General features: G+C 31.1%; 1 protein-coding gene across 2 annotated transcripts; it reads left to right on the top strand.

Annotated features, from left to right (window-relative positions):
- Positions 1–278: 278 nt before the first annotated feature.
- Positions 279–14,866, top strand: LOC143072207 (2'-5'-oligoadenylate synthase 1A-like). 2 transcript variants are annotated; one of them, XM_076247044.1, is made up of 7 exons: positions 279–400; positions 2,397–2,565; positions 3,644–3,783; positions 10,756–10,874; positions 11,510–11,694; positions 13,681–13,865; positions 14,590–14,866. In XM_076247044.1, the coding sequence occupies exons 2-7, from the start codon at positions 2,401–2,403 to the stop codon at positions 14,756–14,758; spliced, it is 963 nt and encodes a 320-aa protein (XP_076103159.1). In that variant the 5' UTR covers positions 279–400; positions 2,397–2,400; the 3' UTR covers positions 14,759–14,866. The 2 variants fall into 2 exon arrangements, with proteins under 2 accessions (XP_076103159.1, XP_076103168.1); XM_076247053.1 differs by lacking the exon at positions 279–400 and adding an exon at positions 1,609–1,628.
- The last annotated feature ends 5,111 nt before the right edge of the window (positions 14,867–19,977 follow it).

Below are 19,977 nucleotides of genomic sequence, written 5' to 3'. Positions count from 1 at the left end.
AAATGTTATTGATCCAATACTGATCAAAGTTAAGTAATATATCCGTGAATAGAATAAACCCAAAAATAATGATACTGTGTTCATCGACATGGAAAGCCACACTAAAAATTTTACAATTTTACAAAGTTTGTTGTCGATTAACCGTAAAACATGAATGAAGCATCGATTGCATTCGTATTTTGTTGTTATAGTACACGTGCACAGGTTTAGATTTGTCCGGAAGTGAAACGTATGGAAATTTCCTGAAAGTTACCAAAGGTTTATTTTTAGAAATTAAAGATTCCCAGTTTATTTTTAATTTAATATCAAGGAACTTTTCAAATTGTTACTGGCTTTGGAAATGAAAGTAGGCTTATAAAACATCGCACAAAATGTTGAATTAGTTTCTATATTCTACCAGGTAAGCTGCAAAAGTTATCAATTAATAATTTTCTGTTTATTACAAATACTGAACAAGAAATTATCCACTTCATGTATTTTAGTTAATTTTTGCATTCACAAGTTATCACAATTAAGTAACACATTTGTTTCGCATTACAGAAGATCAAATTCAAAACTCATTGCGAGGATATAAGTCTAAACGTATTCATTTTGTTTAATGAAATGCTATTGAAAAACGACCTTTAATTGTAAATTGAAAGGGTAGTTATTTTTAATTTTCAAAGTCTCATACATATAGAATGAAATTCAAAACAGTGTGGCTGTGGCCATTGATTGACACATTAAATTCATCCATTGACTGGGACAATCTACTTGAACGTTTGTCTGTAACGACCACTGTTCACGACGTACCTACGATAGACATTTAAACTGTGGGGTCACCAAAGGTTTCTTAACGCCTTTAATTATAAAATAATTCGAAAAATTAATCAGGAATAACCTTTATGTTTTGATTTACATAATTGATATAAATCAAAACATCGTGTTATTTCTGATTAATTTTTCGAATTACTTTATTAAGGTGTTGAGAACCTTTGGTGACCCCATAGTTTAAGTGTCTTAAAAAAAGTACATAGTGAGCAGTGGTCGTTACATACAAACGTTCACCTAAATTGTCCCTGTCAATGGATGAATTTAATGTGTCAATCAATGGCCACAGCCACACTGTTTTGAATTTCATTCTATGATTACATCCAAGATTTTTTCATAATATCTCCAATTTGTAGCTCGATTTTGAGGTTGTCATGTAGACTTGAAGTCGAACTCATGATTAGCGTTACATCTAACAATACATCAATACGGAAGCAAAATTTCCACTGCTCGAACAATTTTTAAAATTTAAGACATGGTTCTGACGACGTGTTTAAACATAGTTATTATATCCTGTGCTTAAAAATAATTATATAAACACCTGTCATTTGTTGAAAACTGTTTGTACCCCCTTTACATAGTGTTTTAAATACTTTTGTATACTTTTTTTCATATGTTGAAGAAATAAGCTTAAATTTGTTTTAAATGAAAAATTTGAAAATCTTAGCTGTTTCTTCAATTTAAATATAACCTTTTATGTATGCACGAATAAACGACTTTTTTGTAGTTCATAGAGAAAAAGCCAAACGAATCATTCGTTATTCTCTGAGCTACATAAATATATTTTAAAAGATGGATAAAAACTGGGTCATCTCGTGGTAGGTAATTAAAAGAATCTATTTGAAATGAACTACTATGCAAAGTCAATTACGAATAATAAAAAGTTATGAAACTATGCACTCTATGATACGTGAAATAAATTTTCTTATCGAAAATACGAATATGATAATGAAAGTAGATTTTCAGAAATTCAATGAACATAAATCTGACATACATTTATATATTGAAAGAAACGTGTAAATTTTGTCCAATATATAAGCAGGTAATCTGTGATGATCGCAAGTGCCGTAAAATAAAATGATATGATCACAAAACAAAACAAATATAGCAAGTCTCTTTTAGAGTTTCATGACGTAATATTTGCCAGCATTTTCCAGAATATACGAAGACCAATTTAGAACCAAACGACTAATATATGTACTCTGTAATTATTTCAATCTTATTGATATCAAATTATAATTGAATTATACAGCTGATACATGTAAATATAATTTAACAACATATTTATCAATAGAATGAGATTCAAGTGTATCTTCAAAATATGTTTTATGATATGTCTTTTAAACAGTTTTTTCAGTAAATAAAAAATTCTGGAACTATTATTCAGTGTTTCTGTTGTTCCGTTGTTTTCCCTGATATAGTTAATGTGTTTCCTTCGTTTTGAGTTTGGAAACCGGATTTGTTTTCTTTGAATAGTTTTATGACTTGCAAACAACGGTATATTACTGTTGCTATTATTTAGTAATTCTATGTACCTAAAATTGTTTAGATGTCAAAGCATGATCATTTTGTTTACTCAATTGCAGAACTATGGACTTCCATGGAATCCAACCCGGAGAATCTCTTGCTTGTTTTATTGATCGCGTTGTTAATCCGGATACAAGCTATCTTAAACAATGTGGAAAGACTATTGACGAAGTAGCAGAGGTCTTGAAATCTAGTCAGTTTAAATATAGAGTAATGCGTACTATTAAGGTATGGTCTAAAAGTTTTGTTGTTTTGTTCTGACATCTTCATTGAAAAATGTTAAACAATTTATTCATTAGTAACAGTATAATGAGGCTACAAAAAAGATATTAAATAAAACTGGAAATCAACATCAAGTTTAGAAAACCTTCTTTTTTTCTTACCGATTACTTTAATGATGTTAGTAAGATTATTTTTCAATTTGATGTTACTATCATTTTCTTCTTCTTAGTGGATTGTTTCATATTTAACCTATCTATAACGATTTTAAGACATATTGTGCGTTATAACTTACATTAAGAAATAAATTGCAAACACTTGATAGTATGACTAAACCTTTTCATATTATGTAATCATGAAAACTTGAAAACTAAGCTTATTCTATGCATGCATGGGCAAAGTCAACTAAGGTTAACTTAGTCCATAGCAACTTGAAAACACTCAGTTAACCATTGAAAATGCCACAACCATTACTCGTAGGATCACTGGTGGTAAGCGGATTAAAGTTACGACCATCCGAAAAAGGGAGACAACTCTACGGATAAACTTTTCTTTTCCGATTTTCGTGCAGTAAAAGATTTTTTATTTGAGCCAAACCGCTTGTCTCATACATACTAATCGTCAGTGCGTTGCTATTAAAACAAAATTTGATACATAAAAACATTCCAATTTTCGTAAAATAGTCATTCAATAATTCGAGCATGATGGTCGTAACTAAAACAACAAAAATTCGTAACTCTTTATTAAATAGGACCGAATAAGACAAGTCAAGAGTTTAAAACGTGTCATTTATTATATGAATATATTATATAATATATTTGTGAAGTTGATTTCACCAAATGATAAAAACTAAAAGGGGTGAAGAGAGGGGTACCTGTAAAGTGCGAAAGGGAAGAAAATTGGAACGAATCGAAAATAAACCCAATATAAAATGAAATGATCAGTCACTGTTACTTAAATCTAATGTATAAAATTAACCAAGAGGCATTTACGAATACTAACTAATTTTTTATGTATATCTATCATATAAACTTGTTTGATTTGATCATTTCTGTGTTCTTGCATAATGTTCACTTTTGACTTAAAGGGAGGATCTATCGGGAAAGGGACTGCAGTTCGTGATCTATCAGATGTAGATCTTATATTTCCGATATACGACATCACCACTGTAGAAACTCTTAAACAGAAAATGAGCGGAATCAAAGATGCCATTCACAGTCTTCTTAGGTAAGCAGTTTAGGGTTATATACATTAAACGAACCTATTTTCGCGGATACTTTATTTCGCGTTTAGGCCTTTTTAATCCACTTCGAAGAAGCAATTTAACGTGACGATTTTCAAATTTACTTGATGCAGTTAGAAAATCCAAATTTTACATATTTGCCAAGGTTTATATTTACGTTATTTTTCTTCTCGCCAAAGTCGCGAAAATAAGTTGCTCACTAAAATTAATTGGTTTACAGTATGAACCTTGCCAACAAGTTTTAAATTACTTATTTTAAATTGCACGATTTTCATAACAATTTGGAGAAAATACTATTCACCTACTGTTTGCGCGTTACTTACAGCAATATGAAAACTGTTAAGCTAGAACTTACTAAGAGTTAATATCATATAACAAACACTATCATTGGGCAATAATTTAAAAACAAGTATATGACCTATTATGGTTTTCCTTTACAAATTGTAACTTGTATAGAGAGTTGTCTCATTGGTACTCATAGCACATCTTCTTATATGCTATAGAAATTAATATCTGAACTGTTCAATCTTTATATATATATATGTTTAATTGAATTCAATGATAATGATTAAACCAGTAAATTGTTCACATAAATTCAAACTATAGTATGCACATTCACGCATGAACATTTTATGTTTGTCCTAAGGGACCGGTCAAAATTTATCTACACATAGGACCGGTGCAAAGTGCAGTAGGACGGATACTTTTTTCCGGAATAACCTTTGTTGGGACATCACTTTTTTCACAGATAATATCCATAGGACACAAGGTTTTTTTTCAAACGATTACTTTGAATTTTTTTTATTAACATTTTTAACAAATCTTGAAATAACCGGGTATAATATACAATATGTAAAAATAAAAATTATTATATAAAAATTCAGATAGGCATCTTTAATTTTTTTTATAACTTTTTCAAATCAACTTGGATTTTCATCAAACTATGCAGCTATCTTAGATATATATCAAGCTTACTAAAAACCATTTCATTTAGGTTTTTTTTGTATTGCTGTAAAATTTAAGAATTATTAAAAGTAATCTTGGTAAAAAAAGCTAGGATTTGCAATTAAGACAAAATAGAGATAGTACACTTTAATTTTTTTTTATAACTTTTTCAAATCAACTTGGATTTTCATCAAACTATGCAGCTATTTTAGATATATATCAAGCTTACTGAATCCAATGTCATTTAGTTTTTTGTTGTTTTGCTGTAAAATTTAATTTCACTTATATGGTGAAGTGCAACAAACATACATCATGTACATCATGTACATTACATCAACCAACAAAGTAGCAAAAATCATTCGGGGGGTCACATCAGGTACATTTTCTGTAAATGGGAAAATGTTAAAGCAATTATTACCATTCCTAATAAAAAATCACATTACAAGGCAACCTATGGGTCTTCAGGTTAAAATATATATAGAGAGTTAAACCAAATGCTATTCAGTTTCATGTTTCTCCTGGAGCTTGTTTTTGTAATTAATATTTAAAGGTATTGATAAAATTTTATATAAGATACATGCAGCTTCAGTAATTTTTCAGTTTAACAAACACCTATTTGTGGTTTGATTGCATTATGCAATGTCTTTGTTTTTGTCAATGCTTTATTCATAGTATAATTTATGATAATGCCATGCCTGTAATTGTATGTGTATCAACAAAATAAAACATAACTATGCGGTATGGGCTTTGCTCATTGTTGAAGGCCGTACGGTGACCTATAGTTGTTTATGTTTGTGTCATTTTGGTCTTTTGTGGATAGTTGTCTCATTGGCAATCATACCAAATCTTCTTTTTTTATATAAAAAAAAACTGTTGCTTTTGATCATATTATAAAGACAACATATGTTAAATGCCTCTATTTTTAAAAATATACTTTTATTTACAATACATTGGAAAAGTAGGATAGAACACCAACTTTTTTATTACTAAGTTGGCATAGGACATCATTTTTTTTTCAGTCAGAAAGCCATAGGGTTGTAACTTTTATTAAATGTTTTTATTTTTTGCACCGGTCCTATGTGACGATAAATTTTGACCGGTCCCTAACGATTGACAATTCGTCGACTTAGGCAGATATTTACCCCCTCACAAATATATAAATGTAATGTTTTACAGGTAGTCAACGGTTTAAGTAATGGAATTCAAACAAAATAGTGAATCTTTGACGTTGACAGATATAAAATCAGCGAATTCACATAACAAAGTAAAACAAGAAGTTCAGAAAAATTAGCCTCCTGTACAAAACACTAAGCGAAACAACAATAAGATGTCCCAATCAAATACAAATATTGTTAAAACAAACTTGTTACTTTGCATTTACAAATCGTTTGGTGATTAACTGCGTTTGTTAAGAAAGGAAAATGACGACGTATGCAAAGATAGTATTGTGTATGTCTTAGTTTGATTATGGGGCACTTCAGTCATTAAACGATATTGGAGGGTAAACGTTACATAAACACACTAATTTGACTTAAGACTAAAAAATCACTGCAAGCTAGAGCACTTTTTCAGAAGGCTTAATGTTCACTAACAAAGAAAAGGTGTAACCACGAAGGACCGTGTACTATCATAAAGTGTGAAAAAAACAATGGCACAGTTCGAAACAAATGCAATATTATGCTTAGATGCAAAAATAAGATAATAAAGGAAATAGTTATCAATGTCGATCGTATGTTTAATTTTCAAATAAAACACGTTTATGTTAGCATTATTGTATTTTGTATAGTAATATTAGGTTAAACTTATGGACTGTGATAAGGAACTATTGTTCTTGACGTGGCCTTGCGCAACAAAACATGTATCATTCTAATTTTAAAAATACAAATGCGGTCTTAATTCCCACATTAAAACCAATGCATGTACGGTCGGTTTATTTATTTGTAATTCAATATCAAAAATTTTACCAATATATTATGTTCTTATAATGTCCTGTTACCCCACTGTTCGTTAGGGATATAGTTGAACGCTCACAAACATGTCCTATTTTGCCATACTCTCCATCTGCCATTCTTTTTTTGTGTACTATTAAAAGTAAACGGTCGTTTTCAATTTTCTTGGGTTTTTTTTGTAAAACATAACATACGATCGACAACAGTATGTTTCGCTGTTCTGTAGAAGGTAAAATCACAAAAATACTGAACTCAGAGGAAAATCAAATCTGAAAGTTCATAATCACATTGCAAAATCAAATGACAAAACACATACAAAACGAATGGACAAGAACTGTCATATTCCTGACTTGGTACAGGTATTTTCAAATGTAGAAAATGGTGGATTAAACCAGGTTTTATAGCGCTAAACCTCTCACTTTGTTGACAGTCTCATCAAATTCCGTTATGAATTTTAAATCAGTGTTGAAATAAACGAATTAACAAAAAAAAGCACACTCAAAGGTAAATTTTAAAAACGAGAAATAATTAGAACTGATCAAATTCAAACCATCGACTATCATGATTATATTGACCAATGGAACGACTAAAAAATAATTGTCATTTGTGTGACTTGGAACTAGCATGTACCAAGGAAAATGGTGAGATAAAATTCGGATTTACACTTGTTTGACACTCCCACCTGTTTGACAGTTGATCATAGTATCGTAATATAGCAAAAAATAATGTGAGCAACCCAAAACAGATATTTTTTGTTATGTTGACAATACTTTGATCCAGAATCAAAATTAAAGGGAAACATCATAGATGTAAAAATCGATTGAATAATAAAAAACGAACAGAAATAATCGCCAACTACTGCATAAAAATGTAAACATGGCACTAACAAGAACATCTTTGAAATTGAAAAGAAATTACCATATATTTGAACAAATATGTCCATAGTACACAGATGCTTCACTTTCATTTTCTATGTTCAGTAGACCGTGAAATTGGGATAAAAACTAATTTGGCATTTTGATTAAAAATGTCATATCATCGGAAACATGTGTACTAAGTTTCAAATTGATTGGACTCGATCAAAACCTACCTTGACCACAAACTTTAATCAAAACTTTAACATGAAGTGAATCAGACAGAAGAACGAACGAACGCACATATCGAAAAACATTATGCCACTAAGTGGGACATTATAAAATAATTTTACAATACAGGCACTCTCCCGATAAAGTACAAAAGTAACAATTAATTTCGGGAATACATAACTTTCAATTACAAATAAAAGGAAAACTCCAAAAGCATACAATGTCAATATCCAGAATCTAAAACTGAACACTATTCTGTATATTTTAAGAGAGATACATGAATACTTTGTTCTCTAAAAACAAGGTACAAGTTTACAGAGAAAAATACAACATCAATAAACAAACTACAATTAACTTAATGTAAACGAGCGCAGTGTGAAAATGTAAAATGAAATATATTAATAATGGCGTATTAAATTGTAAGCTTGGTACCTTTAATAACTTTTAGCTTGTCGTAATGTTCTAATGTATTGTTTATCTGTGTGTTTCTCTGTCTTGTATGAACTTCTATTTGTATTGTAGTCCTGTAATGCAATGTTGTCATTTTTGTGTTATATTTAACATTGTCATTAAAGCAGGCGGTTTGGCTAGCCATAAAACCAGGTTCAACCCACAATTTCCTGTACTAAGTCAGGAAAATATCTATTGCTATCTTAAAGTATTTTTTCTCAGTGTGTTGCATATAAGTGTTTCTGTTGTGTCGTTGTTCTTCTTTTATATTTGATGTGTTTCCCTCAGTTTTATTTTATAACCCGGATTTTTTTCTCAATCGATTTATGAATTTCGAACAGAGGTAAACTACTGTTGCCTTTATATATGTTGGGTACAAGTTGAGATTTTGCACATGTTATAACAAGTACAGAATTGTTTTGAATTTTATAACTTGCACACTGAAAAGTACAAGTTATATTTTGTACAAAAGTACCTTGTACATGTCACAACATGTACAAAATATTGCTTAAAAAGTATTCATCTATATCTCTAAAAAATCACAGAAAAGTCTTCAGTTTTAGATTCTGGATATTGACATTGTAAGCTTTTGGAGTTTTAAGCTTAAAACACGAAGTTTTTGGGAAACAAAATTTGAAAATAAATCTTATAAAGCAGAATATAAATGCTAAATTAATAGTAAAGAAAGATTTAAAAGAAAGAAAGATGCACTATTTACAACATACATGTTCAAACATTTTAGAAACCTGTTTTGTTTACTTGTTGCTACAAGACAGAGACATTTGACACCTAGAGTTGCACACAGCGTTCGTTCTTCTGCATTTACACCTGCCAGACTTACAATAGCCTTGTTGAAATCGACTAAGCACAAAATATTGTCCTCCAGGCAGTGAAATCCTACACACTGTCTCTCTCACATTCATATCACTTTTGAACATGTCAATAACACATCAACCATGTCATTTCTCATTCTCTGTCTTATTGGTCTCATTTGAGTATCTTTATACGAACTGCCTCTCACATTCATTTTACAAATTGGGACTTCAGTAACATTAACTGTTGCATTTGCAATAAATTGAACCTGGTTTTTACAACAACAAAAAAATCCCTTTATTTGTCCAACTTAAGTACAAATTTTATAGCCACCATGTTGATTTACATTCATTACAGCGTCAATTTCACGTGGCTCTGAGTTTATACATCCCGTTTTTGTGCTATGGTAAATGTTTGCAGTCTTGTTTTTCATTTTTGCTTATTTGCTTTATTTATATGCTTTTTTGTGTTTTCTTGTTACATATGACATGGCTCTGTACTTATTCACCTCGTCATTGTGTTATTGTGCTATTGTTAATCCTTGATGTCATTCACTTATGCTACTGTGCTTTGTCTATACGACTTTTTGTGCTTCTTTACAACATATTTGTTTGTTCTATAGTGATTAGGATTATGACACAATGTTAACTGCTGTGCATCAATTTATTACATTTTTATCTATCATAGTTTGTTTTGTGCACACGTCGATGTCAATATGGTTGACTTTAAAGCAACTGTTATACAAGGGAGAGGTTTAGCTAGGTATAAAATAAGGTTTGATCCAACATTTTCTAAATTAAAAAAAATGTCTGTACCAAGTTAGGAATATGAGAGTTGTTATCCATTCGTTTGATGAGTTTTGATTATGGACTTTACATTTTGATTTTTCCTCGGTGTATTTTTGTGATTTTACTTTTGTTCAACGTTCTCTGTTGAATTATTACCATTCAATTGACCATCATTATCATTTGCTTCAGTAAATATATCCGTCAGTATAAATTATCCTTTCACTTTTTGAAGGCAAGTATCGCTTAAAAAATATAATCTTTAAAAACAAAACATACCTACGATGACAATGTCTATTTGGTATCTTAAACTTAGTCAAGAAGGTAAGATTATTATAGGAACATTTGAATATAAAGAATGATCTACTGGAACAAACATTTTGGCATTAGACTAGTTTACAGCCCATCACATTATATGATCTCTTTCCCAGCAAAAGAAAACCCCATTTAAGAAGTTGATGGCCAGAATTCATATGCATTGTCTTTAATATATATTTTTGAAACCGTTTGACATTTAAAATAGTGCAAAATCGTAAGAGTAACACAAAAACTCATAACAGATACATGTAATAGGTCAAGAGTTCAGTTTTGTACGCCTCGTTAGACAAAAGTACGCAGCTGTAAAGTATTGCAGACAGGGATTTTTATTATAAAAATCTATATGAATAAATTCATCATAGATACCAGGACTAAATTTTGTATATATCCCAGACGCACGTTATAAGACGTTAAAAATGTATTTATTTAACGACAGCGACCAAACCAGCACTCGATGTACATATATATATCGTTTAATACTAATTGCACTAGAAATATCTAGGTTTGATAAGCAATGTTTTGAATCAAGAATATATTTATTAGAACAAGTATATTTTCTTTAGTCAAAGGAATTAAGCTGACTTTGTGTTATTTTCACTTTCTCCTTCCAGTTCCAAATTCAGGATTAAAGACTCAACAATCACGACATGGGCTTATAACACTCATATCTTTATTGATGGGGATTGGCAAGAGGTCGACATAATGCCAATTCTCAATATAACACAGGATCGTAAGTATTTATAGAATCTTCAGCATTTTGAATATTCATTAGATTATCGGAGTATAGTCATGAGACAAAAAAGTGCAATCTAGGTAATATAGATGAGTTCGCAATGGTCTAGAACAATAGTAAGAAGTAGTGAAAAGTAATTCAATTCTGGTTGCTAAGTTAGTTAGTAAAAAGTAAAATCACAAAAATACTGAACTCCAAGGAAAATTCAATCGTAAAGTCCCTAATCAAATGGAAAAATCAATTGACAAAACACATCAAACGAATGGACAACTGTCATATTCCTGACATGGTACAGGCAAAAGGGAATAAATAAACTCATCAAAGATAACCGGTATGCCTTGGTTCAACTACAGGGTAGATGGAATTTGAAACAAAAACTGATATGCAGTCACGGAGCACATGACATAACCTTATCATGTATTTACAAAATGTTATTCAACTATCAATGTTGAAATTATCAAAAATACAGTAAAATTATTTCGTTTAGTTCCACAAATACTGAGAAATGATAGCCTTAGTAAATTGACACTTTTATGATAAAATATCCATTAAATATTTGAAAGAGAACAAAAAAAAAACAACCATCAAATCAGTTCGGTGTAATGGATTTTTTGTGTGTGTACATTTCTTAGCCAGCAACTTAACGGACGAGGAAATAAAATCGATACACACCAAAATGAGAAAAGCAGCTGGCAGTACGGAAAGAGGATATTACAACAGATGTTTGAGACCACTTCAAACAGAGTTTATTGGAAAGCATCCAGAAAAAATTAAAAGAGTCATTAGGCTGATCAAGTACTGGATTAAAACGAATAATGTATGTTACATAGTATAATCCTTCCAAGCATTTTAAGGTAGATTACGGTGAATGTCTTTAGCCCATTAAAAAATACTAATATAATCTAAGTTAATAGAAAAACATACTTGAATACCAATAATTTGTCACAGAATATTAACTGTTGTATTGTTTTATTTTTTATATATCTTGACATTTAAACATCATTGCACTTATATAAAGTTGTAAATACAGACAATGCAATTTAATTTCCGTCACGGATAAAACTGTGCCACTTTGACAGTAAAACTTCGTTCAACATTATATCTTAGAACGGAAAGTTGATATGCACTATTATATTATTCAAAGGTAAAACAAAAGTGCTGTGAGGCAAATTAAAAGCATAAGTAAAATTTTATACTAAATATTCTTTCACTTTGGGTCTTCCTTAAAATTAAAAGTACGCCGCTACCATGTGTACTTTTACTGCTAACATTCCTTAGTTATATCTATGAAATGAAACATTGAGATCATATCTGAGAACCAAAAGATTAACAAAACTAAATATATATGAATATCATATATCTCCCACCATGAGGCGGAGTTTGTGAAACAGCTGTTTATACAAAGCACAACCTTTAACGGATTTCTCTAAAGGACAAATTGATGTTTAGCAAATTTATTGAATTTATTCTGTAGTGTATAATAGTCGCATAACAATCTACGGTAGTTGGATTTAAAATGAAATGCAAACACAGTCAGCTACGTGGCCTCAATTTTTACTGGGTCAATTTATTATTTATATGTAGTGTACGGCAAATCCCCAAGTCAATTTACAGTTTACCGTAGCATAAGTTGCTGCCTGTGCTAATAAGTATGATAAGTTTATTGACAAACATTCAACAGAGATCAAATATTCTTTTTAGGTAGTATTAAATTCAACATTAAATGTAAAAGATTTTTTTTTCATATTTTGTATGACCGCTGGTGGACTATTAGTCAACAAGGGTACAATCAGCTCAAAAGTCGGTACTTCTGTAATGAAATGCGTTGTAACAAACCTTTCTAAAATTGTCCGTATATAAATTGTGAAATTATAGAGAGACTTAGGTTTCAACTCCATCAGGCAATAAGTTGACCTGAGATGATTTAGGTTTTTTTTATTGTCCTTTTTGGTTATACAGCTCTTCAGCTGTTTTGCTTCTAATACATCCTTGGTTTTCAACTATTCGGATGTGAGCGTTCCTGATAAAGCTAAATAAAGAAAAGCGTGTCTTAACCATAATAAAATGATACCTTATTTTTCTTCAAATCTCTCATGGTTAAAACCCTTGTCAAGTATTAATGTCATCATATTTAATGTTTGCTGAACCACGAGTCATTAAACGTGTTATATGATTTTTGTATTCGTATTTGTCTATATGCCTTGTTGTGCGTCTTTGATACATTTTAAGTGGCTCTGTTCTTATACATCCCGTCATTGTTTTATTGTGCTATTGTAAATTTTTGTATTCTAGTCTTTGATTTTTGTTAATGGTCTTAGTCTATCTGCCATCTTGAGCTTCTTTGTGACGTATTTGTTTTGTTTTAATAGCGATTAAGATTAGAACACAATAATGGACTGTTGTACCCTTAATTTGGACATTTGTACGTATTATGTCTGTTTGTTTTGTTAACACATCCTTGTTAATATAATGAAATTTAATACGACTGCCATACAAGTGAGAGGTTTAGCTAGCTATAAAATCAGGTTTAATCCATTATTTTCTGCAAAAGGAAAGTGTCTGTACCAAGTCAGGAATATGACAGTTGTTATACAATCGCTTGATGTGTTTGAGCCTTTAATTTTGCCACTTGATTGGGAACTTCACGTCTGTATAAATGTTGAACGAGGATATATATATAGGTTGCACATCCTATAGGAACTAGTACATCATATGTATAATAGTACCCTGATGACATCGACGTATTCTTTATACAGGTTCGAGCTTGAAATATAATCATTCAAAAGATTTTCTATTTTCATAGCACACGATAATTAAGTCGATTGCAGTTGAACTGCTTGTGATTGGAGCCTGGGAAGATCTCGGGAAACCACACCCAGGTATACCGGAAGAAGCCATAGCAAAGTTGGTTTTTGACAAACTAAAAAACTTTGGAGATATCAAATTATCATGGACGGATTATTATCAGCCAGCAGATTATTCAGTGCCGTGAGTATAGTTTTCGCACTTGTCCCATTTGATGTATGGGTTTCAAATGTATAATTAATAAATATCTTTTTGTGAAAACTTGGCCATAGTCATTTAAAAAAAAAGGATTAACCGTTAATAATATCATTGAAATCAGAAAAAAGCAAGATAAACAACCATCAAAAACAGTATTGGAAAGGTTAAGTATGCGTAGCAAAACCACACATTCGTTCAAAAGTTATAGAAACTGATATGAGTGATAGTTTATAAATATGACATTTTGAAGTGTAAGGAGTAGACAATTTCTAATGCGCGTCTGTGTAATACCAAATCATTAGACAGTCAGTGTTGAAACATATCTCATTTGTATAAACTAAGTATGAGTGCTCTATGTTTATGTTTAGTGTTTTTTCCCCTTTTCGTTATATTCGTTTTAGGTCATGAAATTGATTTTGACCTCCTATCTCTTTCATTATTACAAATATAGTAGTTTGAAGATTTTTAAATCACGAAAATTCATTTTGAATACAATATCAAAATAATACTGCCTATCATAATATTGTAAAACAATTATTTATGAGCGAGAAATAAAGTTAAAATATAAACTTATAATACCATTGTGTAAATAATGAACAGCATTTTGTATGATTCTATTTTAACATATTAGAATTAAGGAACACGCAGGCCTTAACATGAATACAACACACACAATAACAGTGATGGATACATTTTTATTATTTTATAGATCAAAACCATACATACTAGACCCAGTGGACCCTTATAATAACGTAATAAGTGAGATTACAAATCATTATTGTCGAGGTTCGCGTATTCCAGATGTTGACAAGGCAGTAATGCAGCAAGTTTGTCGACTTACACGTGATGCAGAACGGGCTTTTAACAGTTTTAAATAGTTCTGTGGTTGTGTCAGTTATACACAATTGCTTATTATAACATTAATGTGCACTAATTTATTATGTACTATTACTAACCATGCTGATATAAGAACGGATATCCTATTCTTTTGTCTTTTAATCATTTTTAGCCGAATAAGACTGATGCTTTTTAGCAAAATGACCGATGCTGCAGTGTATAGTAGAATATCAGATCAAAAGGACTGTTAATCATAGGCAACTACAAATTATGTCAAAAAAAAGAGGGACGAAAGATACCAAAGGGACAGTCAAACTCACAAATCTAAACTAAACTGACAACGCCATGGCTAAAAATGAAAAAGACAAACAGAAAAACAATAGTACACATGACACAACATAGAAAACTAAAGAATAAACAACACGAACCCCTCCAAAAACTAGGGGTGATCTCAGGTGCTCCGGAAGGGTAAGCAGATCCTGCTCCACATGTGGCACCCGTCGTGTTGCTTATGTGATTACAAATCCGGTAAATAGTCTAATTCGGTAGGTCACATTCATGAAAGGGAAAGGGATTGTAGTTACGACGTAAGGAACATATCCGATATCATTTGTGAAACGGTTATCAATTGTATGTATGAAGCTTTCCGTCAAACGTTGTCAAACGTTGTTGAGGAGTTTTGATCACAGGATGTTATTGGGAAACTCAAAAATTTCCGGCAATTACAGTAATTATTGTCAAAAGATCGCAGATGAGTTGTGTTCCAAATATGATCATATTCCAATCATTATTTGCAAAAATTCCCTATCCAAATGCCGGTAAAGTATTGTCAACTATACACTGTTACAGGCAGTCCTTCCAACTATGGACGATTTCCATCTAACGTACGGTATCAAAGAAATTGCATCCCAATGTTTAGTTCACATAGAATGATTTTCATTTGATAATGGAAAGGATAATCAGACTAATTACTCCTCCTAAAATTGTAAAATCCAAAGGATGGTATAGTATGGTCAACTAGACATAATATAAGAAAACTTTCAACTTCTATTTGTTTCTTCTCAACAAATCACGCAGCATTAAAGAGTGTAGAATTTAGGAGTAAAAGCAACGACCATAGTTTTCGATCCAGAATATGTGTAGATACATGCATGTGGCCATCAAAATAAGAAAATAAGATATCAGTGTTTACAAGACGTTTCTGGAATAACCGTCATTACGTAAACTCTAGAAAAAAAGAGTGGAAAGCTATGCATATGAAACTTTTGAAATATAAAAATGAAAAGCCATTTATTTTGATTTAACTCTAATTGTTAACTGATGGTTGATCTGAATAAATATTCGTGAGGCATAATTTATTTCGTACCACTGCCGGACTTCTGTTACCCTTGAGGGTGATTAATTCACCAACATCAGTTCCATCTGAATGAGTTTCAATTAGTTTATGTGCATGAGCACAATATATGTTTTGGAATAACTTTCAGCAGGCACTCTGGAGGCCAAAAAGTGGGGAAGTCAAAAGTATAAAATCTTTTTACAACCCAAAAAGGACTAAACGGAGCTTTTAAAATTTATTCAATCTTCATATATCGTGATGTAAAAATCCCAATCACTTCCTGGATATGCAAGTTATATTCCACTGGACATGAACCACCTATTGTTTATTCACATTAAAATGGTTTGGTTATATGTTTTTATTTGAGTCAGTGGTATCATAAATAGAACTGAGCATAATAAGTATAGTAACTTAAGAACAATACGAGATATATGCACTCTTGGTATGGCAATATCAAACAAGAGCAAGACCTCTAACAACTGCATATGCATACCATTTACATTCCATATCTAAACCACAGCTTTGTTTATCACAGCATGAAATGGCCATAATTAAATAAATAACTGTTTTAAAAAATTTACATTTTTTAAATACTACGGTTTGTTCTACATTAGGGATAGATTGTCTCAGCTGTATTTGTCCAAACTTTAGAAAAAAGTAAAAACACAAAAATACTGAACGCCAAGTAAAATTCAAAAAGGAAAGTCCAAAATCAAAAGGCAAAATCAAAAGTATAGGAATTGTTTGTCCTCAATGCTCTTTGTTTGGCTTTCTTTACTTTTAACCTGAGCGTTTCTGATGAGACTTGTGTGGACGAAACACGCGTCTGACGTATTAAATTATAAGCCTGGTACCTTTAAATAGACAAAAATAGTGCATTGACTTGACATATCAACGATATAAGGATGAGGCTGAGAAACGGGGAAATACGGGGCTCTGCCGTTTTTTTCCCCGTTTCGGGTAGAATCCTTATATCGTTGATATGTCAAGTCAATGCACTATTATTGTCTTTATACTGCAATCTAGAAAAAAACTGTTTGAACTGTTGTTTAATGTGTTAATGTTATTTATTTGATTTAAATATTGGGGAAAATCCCCCTTCAAAAAGGCCTCATATCAGGTGGAAAAATATACAACACAATGAAATGTGCATTACCTGTTGAAACCCGCAATCGATAGTAAACGAATTCGTTTGAGGATGAACTAAGATATCAACAATAAGCATAAAACATAATGATTTATAGGTTTGGAACAAAAAATATTAACAAGTGAAATATATTTTTCCTAAAATTGTAAAAGAAATAAGTTTGAGTCGTTCCATGCTTCGTTGTATACATTTAAAACAAGAACAGGTCGTATGAATAGTTAAACACAGTTTCGGCAACTTCTATTTAAATATTCGTGAGGAAAAGCGTTATCGGGTCAGTGACTATATATGACAGAGAAATATACAGTCAACGCATGTTGACTGCTTAAATAAAGCGAGTGCAGTTTAATAACTATTATCATGTTGTAATGTTCTATTGTATTGTTTATTTGTGTATTTCTTTGTCCTATATGTTCTTCCATTTATTTGTATTGTAGTCATGTAATGTTGTCATGTTAGTCTAATATTTAACATTGCCATTAAAGCGGGAGCTTTGACTAGCCACAAAACTAGGTTCAACCCACTATGTCCTTAAAATGTCATGAAGCCAAGTCAGGAAAATGGCAATTGTTATCTTATAGTTCGTGTTTGTGAGTGTTGCGTTGTCGTTTGGTTTTTTATTGCACTTTAGTGTTTTTGTTGTTTCGTTGTTTCCCTCTTATATTTGATTACTTTTAATTGTAAACCGGATTTGTTTTCTCTCAATCGATGTATGACTTTCGAACAGCGGTATACTACTGTTGTCTTTATTTACTATTTACAAAATGTTAATCTTGATATCTATGATGAGTTTATATAACATAGCAATTGTAATTATATATATATATATATGTAACACCCAGGAACGTGTCCTTCCCACTAAACGTGTCCGATTTCCCCAAACGTGTCCACATTGACGTCACCGAACTGCAAGCATGTTTAGTTGTAAAAGTTCTACCAAGCTCGACATTTGTATAAACGCCTTAACGTGTCTATTTTGTTTAATAAACACCCAAATATGTCCAATCCCTAAAACATGTCCACGTGAAGCTTTTTTTCTTCTTCATTAATTGGAACTATCATTTGTGTCTATATTATAAATACTTTTGTTATTTGGTTATTGCTTTTTCATTAACGAATACTCATTTTACTATTTTATTAAAAAAATTAAAAAATAAATTACTTTATGTCTTTCTTAAACAACCAGTATAACCTGGATTAAAATGGGGTGTCCATTCGGCTATATTGAATGTAAATGTAAACAGCAATGCTCAGTTAAATTGTATATGTTTAATCAGACAACTCGTGTAGGGAGAATGTCACTTTCTCTTTGCATTAAAACCGTTTTGGCATTTCATTATTTCATTGTGCCATAAGTTGTATTTTGAAGGCAACATTTTTTTTTTTAAATTCCGCACATTTTATTTAAAACGGTATCGTATTACATAACGTAGATTGAAGTAGTTTCTTATTGAAGTCATAAAGAATTATCTTCACTAGCTCTTACATTTTTTACGTGAAAATCCCAACTAGTGATAAATCCTGAATAACCGTAAAAATTTAGGCTCAATTATAAATCCCCGGTATGATAATACTTTTGTAAAACCTATCTACTGTATATGTATTGTTTACATGAATTCGTTCGATAATGCATGAAATGTTTGGCACTGTTTAAGTCTTTTGATCGTGTGACTTTAGTGATGCTGGACATCTAAAATTGAATAAAAACATGAGTACCCGTTCTTGAAGAGCTTTTAAAGTATTAGAACTGTTGACAAAAAGAAAGTCAATTCTGCTGAAAGCCCGCAATGCAATATTAGGATTAATGTAAAAGGCATCATCGGAGTTTCTTAGTACAAAATAATTTACATAGAAAACAAATAATTCAACTCTAGAATTATTTGTATGTCCGCTCTAAATGAGTATGAAGTTTTTGCAACTGGACAATAAGCAATTTCAGTCAAAAGTTAATTCATATGTTACAGATTAAATTTGCAATAATGATTATCATTCACAACATAAAACTTAATTGCTCATAAAAGGTCATTTAAAAAATTTAAACAGATTCTCGATTTTCTTTCTTTTGATTTGAGACCAAAATAGTACTAATGCAAATATAAGGTAAAAGTCCGAGTCAGTCTTTTCCCGCCATATTTTATAAATCAAATATCTCGAAAAGGAACTCCATGAAATATCAATATTTTTAGCTTATTTTGATCCTTAACTAATACTCGTTCAGCTTCAAGTATCAATTTTGAATTGATTTATTTGTATCTTACCTTAGATCATCTAAGTACATCCTTAATGTTAATAACTGACAACTTCATCACCTGTGTCCCCCATCATAGAATTGCCGTAAACTTTATTGATTTCATTTAGAATATACTTGTATTAGCGCTGAAAGACGTTAGACGATCAGGCGTTTAATAGTGAACACGTTTTGGCGAATGACAATTATTGGACACGTTTAGGGGTTATGAAATCGGTCACGTTTGGGGAATATTGAATTATACGGACACGTTGGGGAAAAAAGAACGTTTGGAAGTGTTACAAATATGTATATAACACATACAGGTGCACTCAAAATCAGTGAAATCAATACCCAAATACTAACAGTACTCATTATGGCTCAAAAACTGAGAGTTATAAAACTTTACATACAACTTGTAAACGTACATGAATGTAGTATCGTTAACTATTGCTTGTTCGACCGTTGACACATATTTCGACCAAAATATTGTGTTTTCTGATTCTAACGATATGAGGCCGTATTCAAATTATAATCAACACAATGAATT

The sequence above is a fragment of the Mytilus galloprovincialis genome, chromosome 1, assembly GCF_965363235.1.
Source record: "Mytilus galloprovincialis chromosome 1, xbMytGall1.hap1.1, whole genome shotgun sequence".
In the NCBI taxonomy this organism is placed as follows: domain Eukaryota; kingdom Metazoa; phylum Mollusca; class Bivalvia; order Mytilida; family Mytilidae; genus Mytilus; species Mytilus galloprovincialis.
The sequence above is the reverse complement of the archived record's forward strand: the minus strand, read 5'-3'. Positions and strand labels throughout refer to the sequence as shown.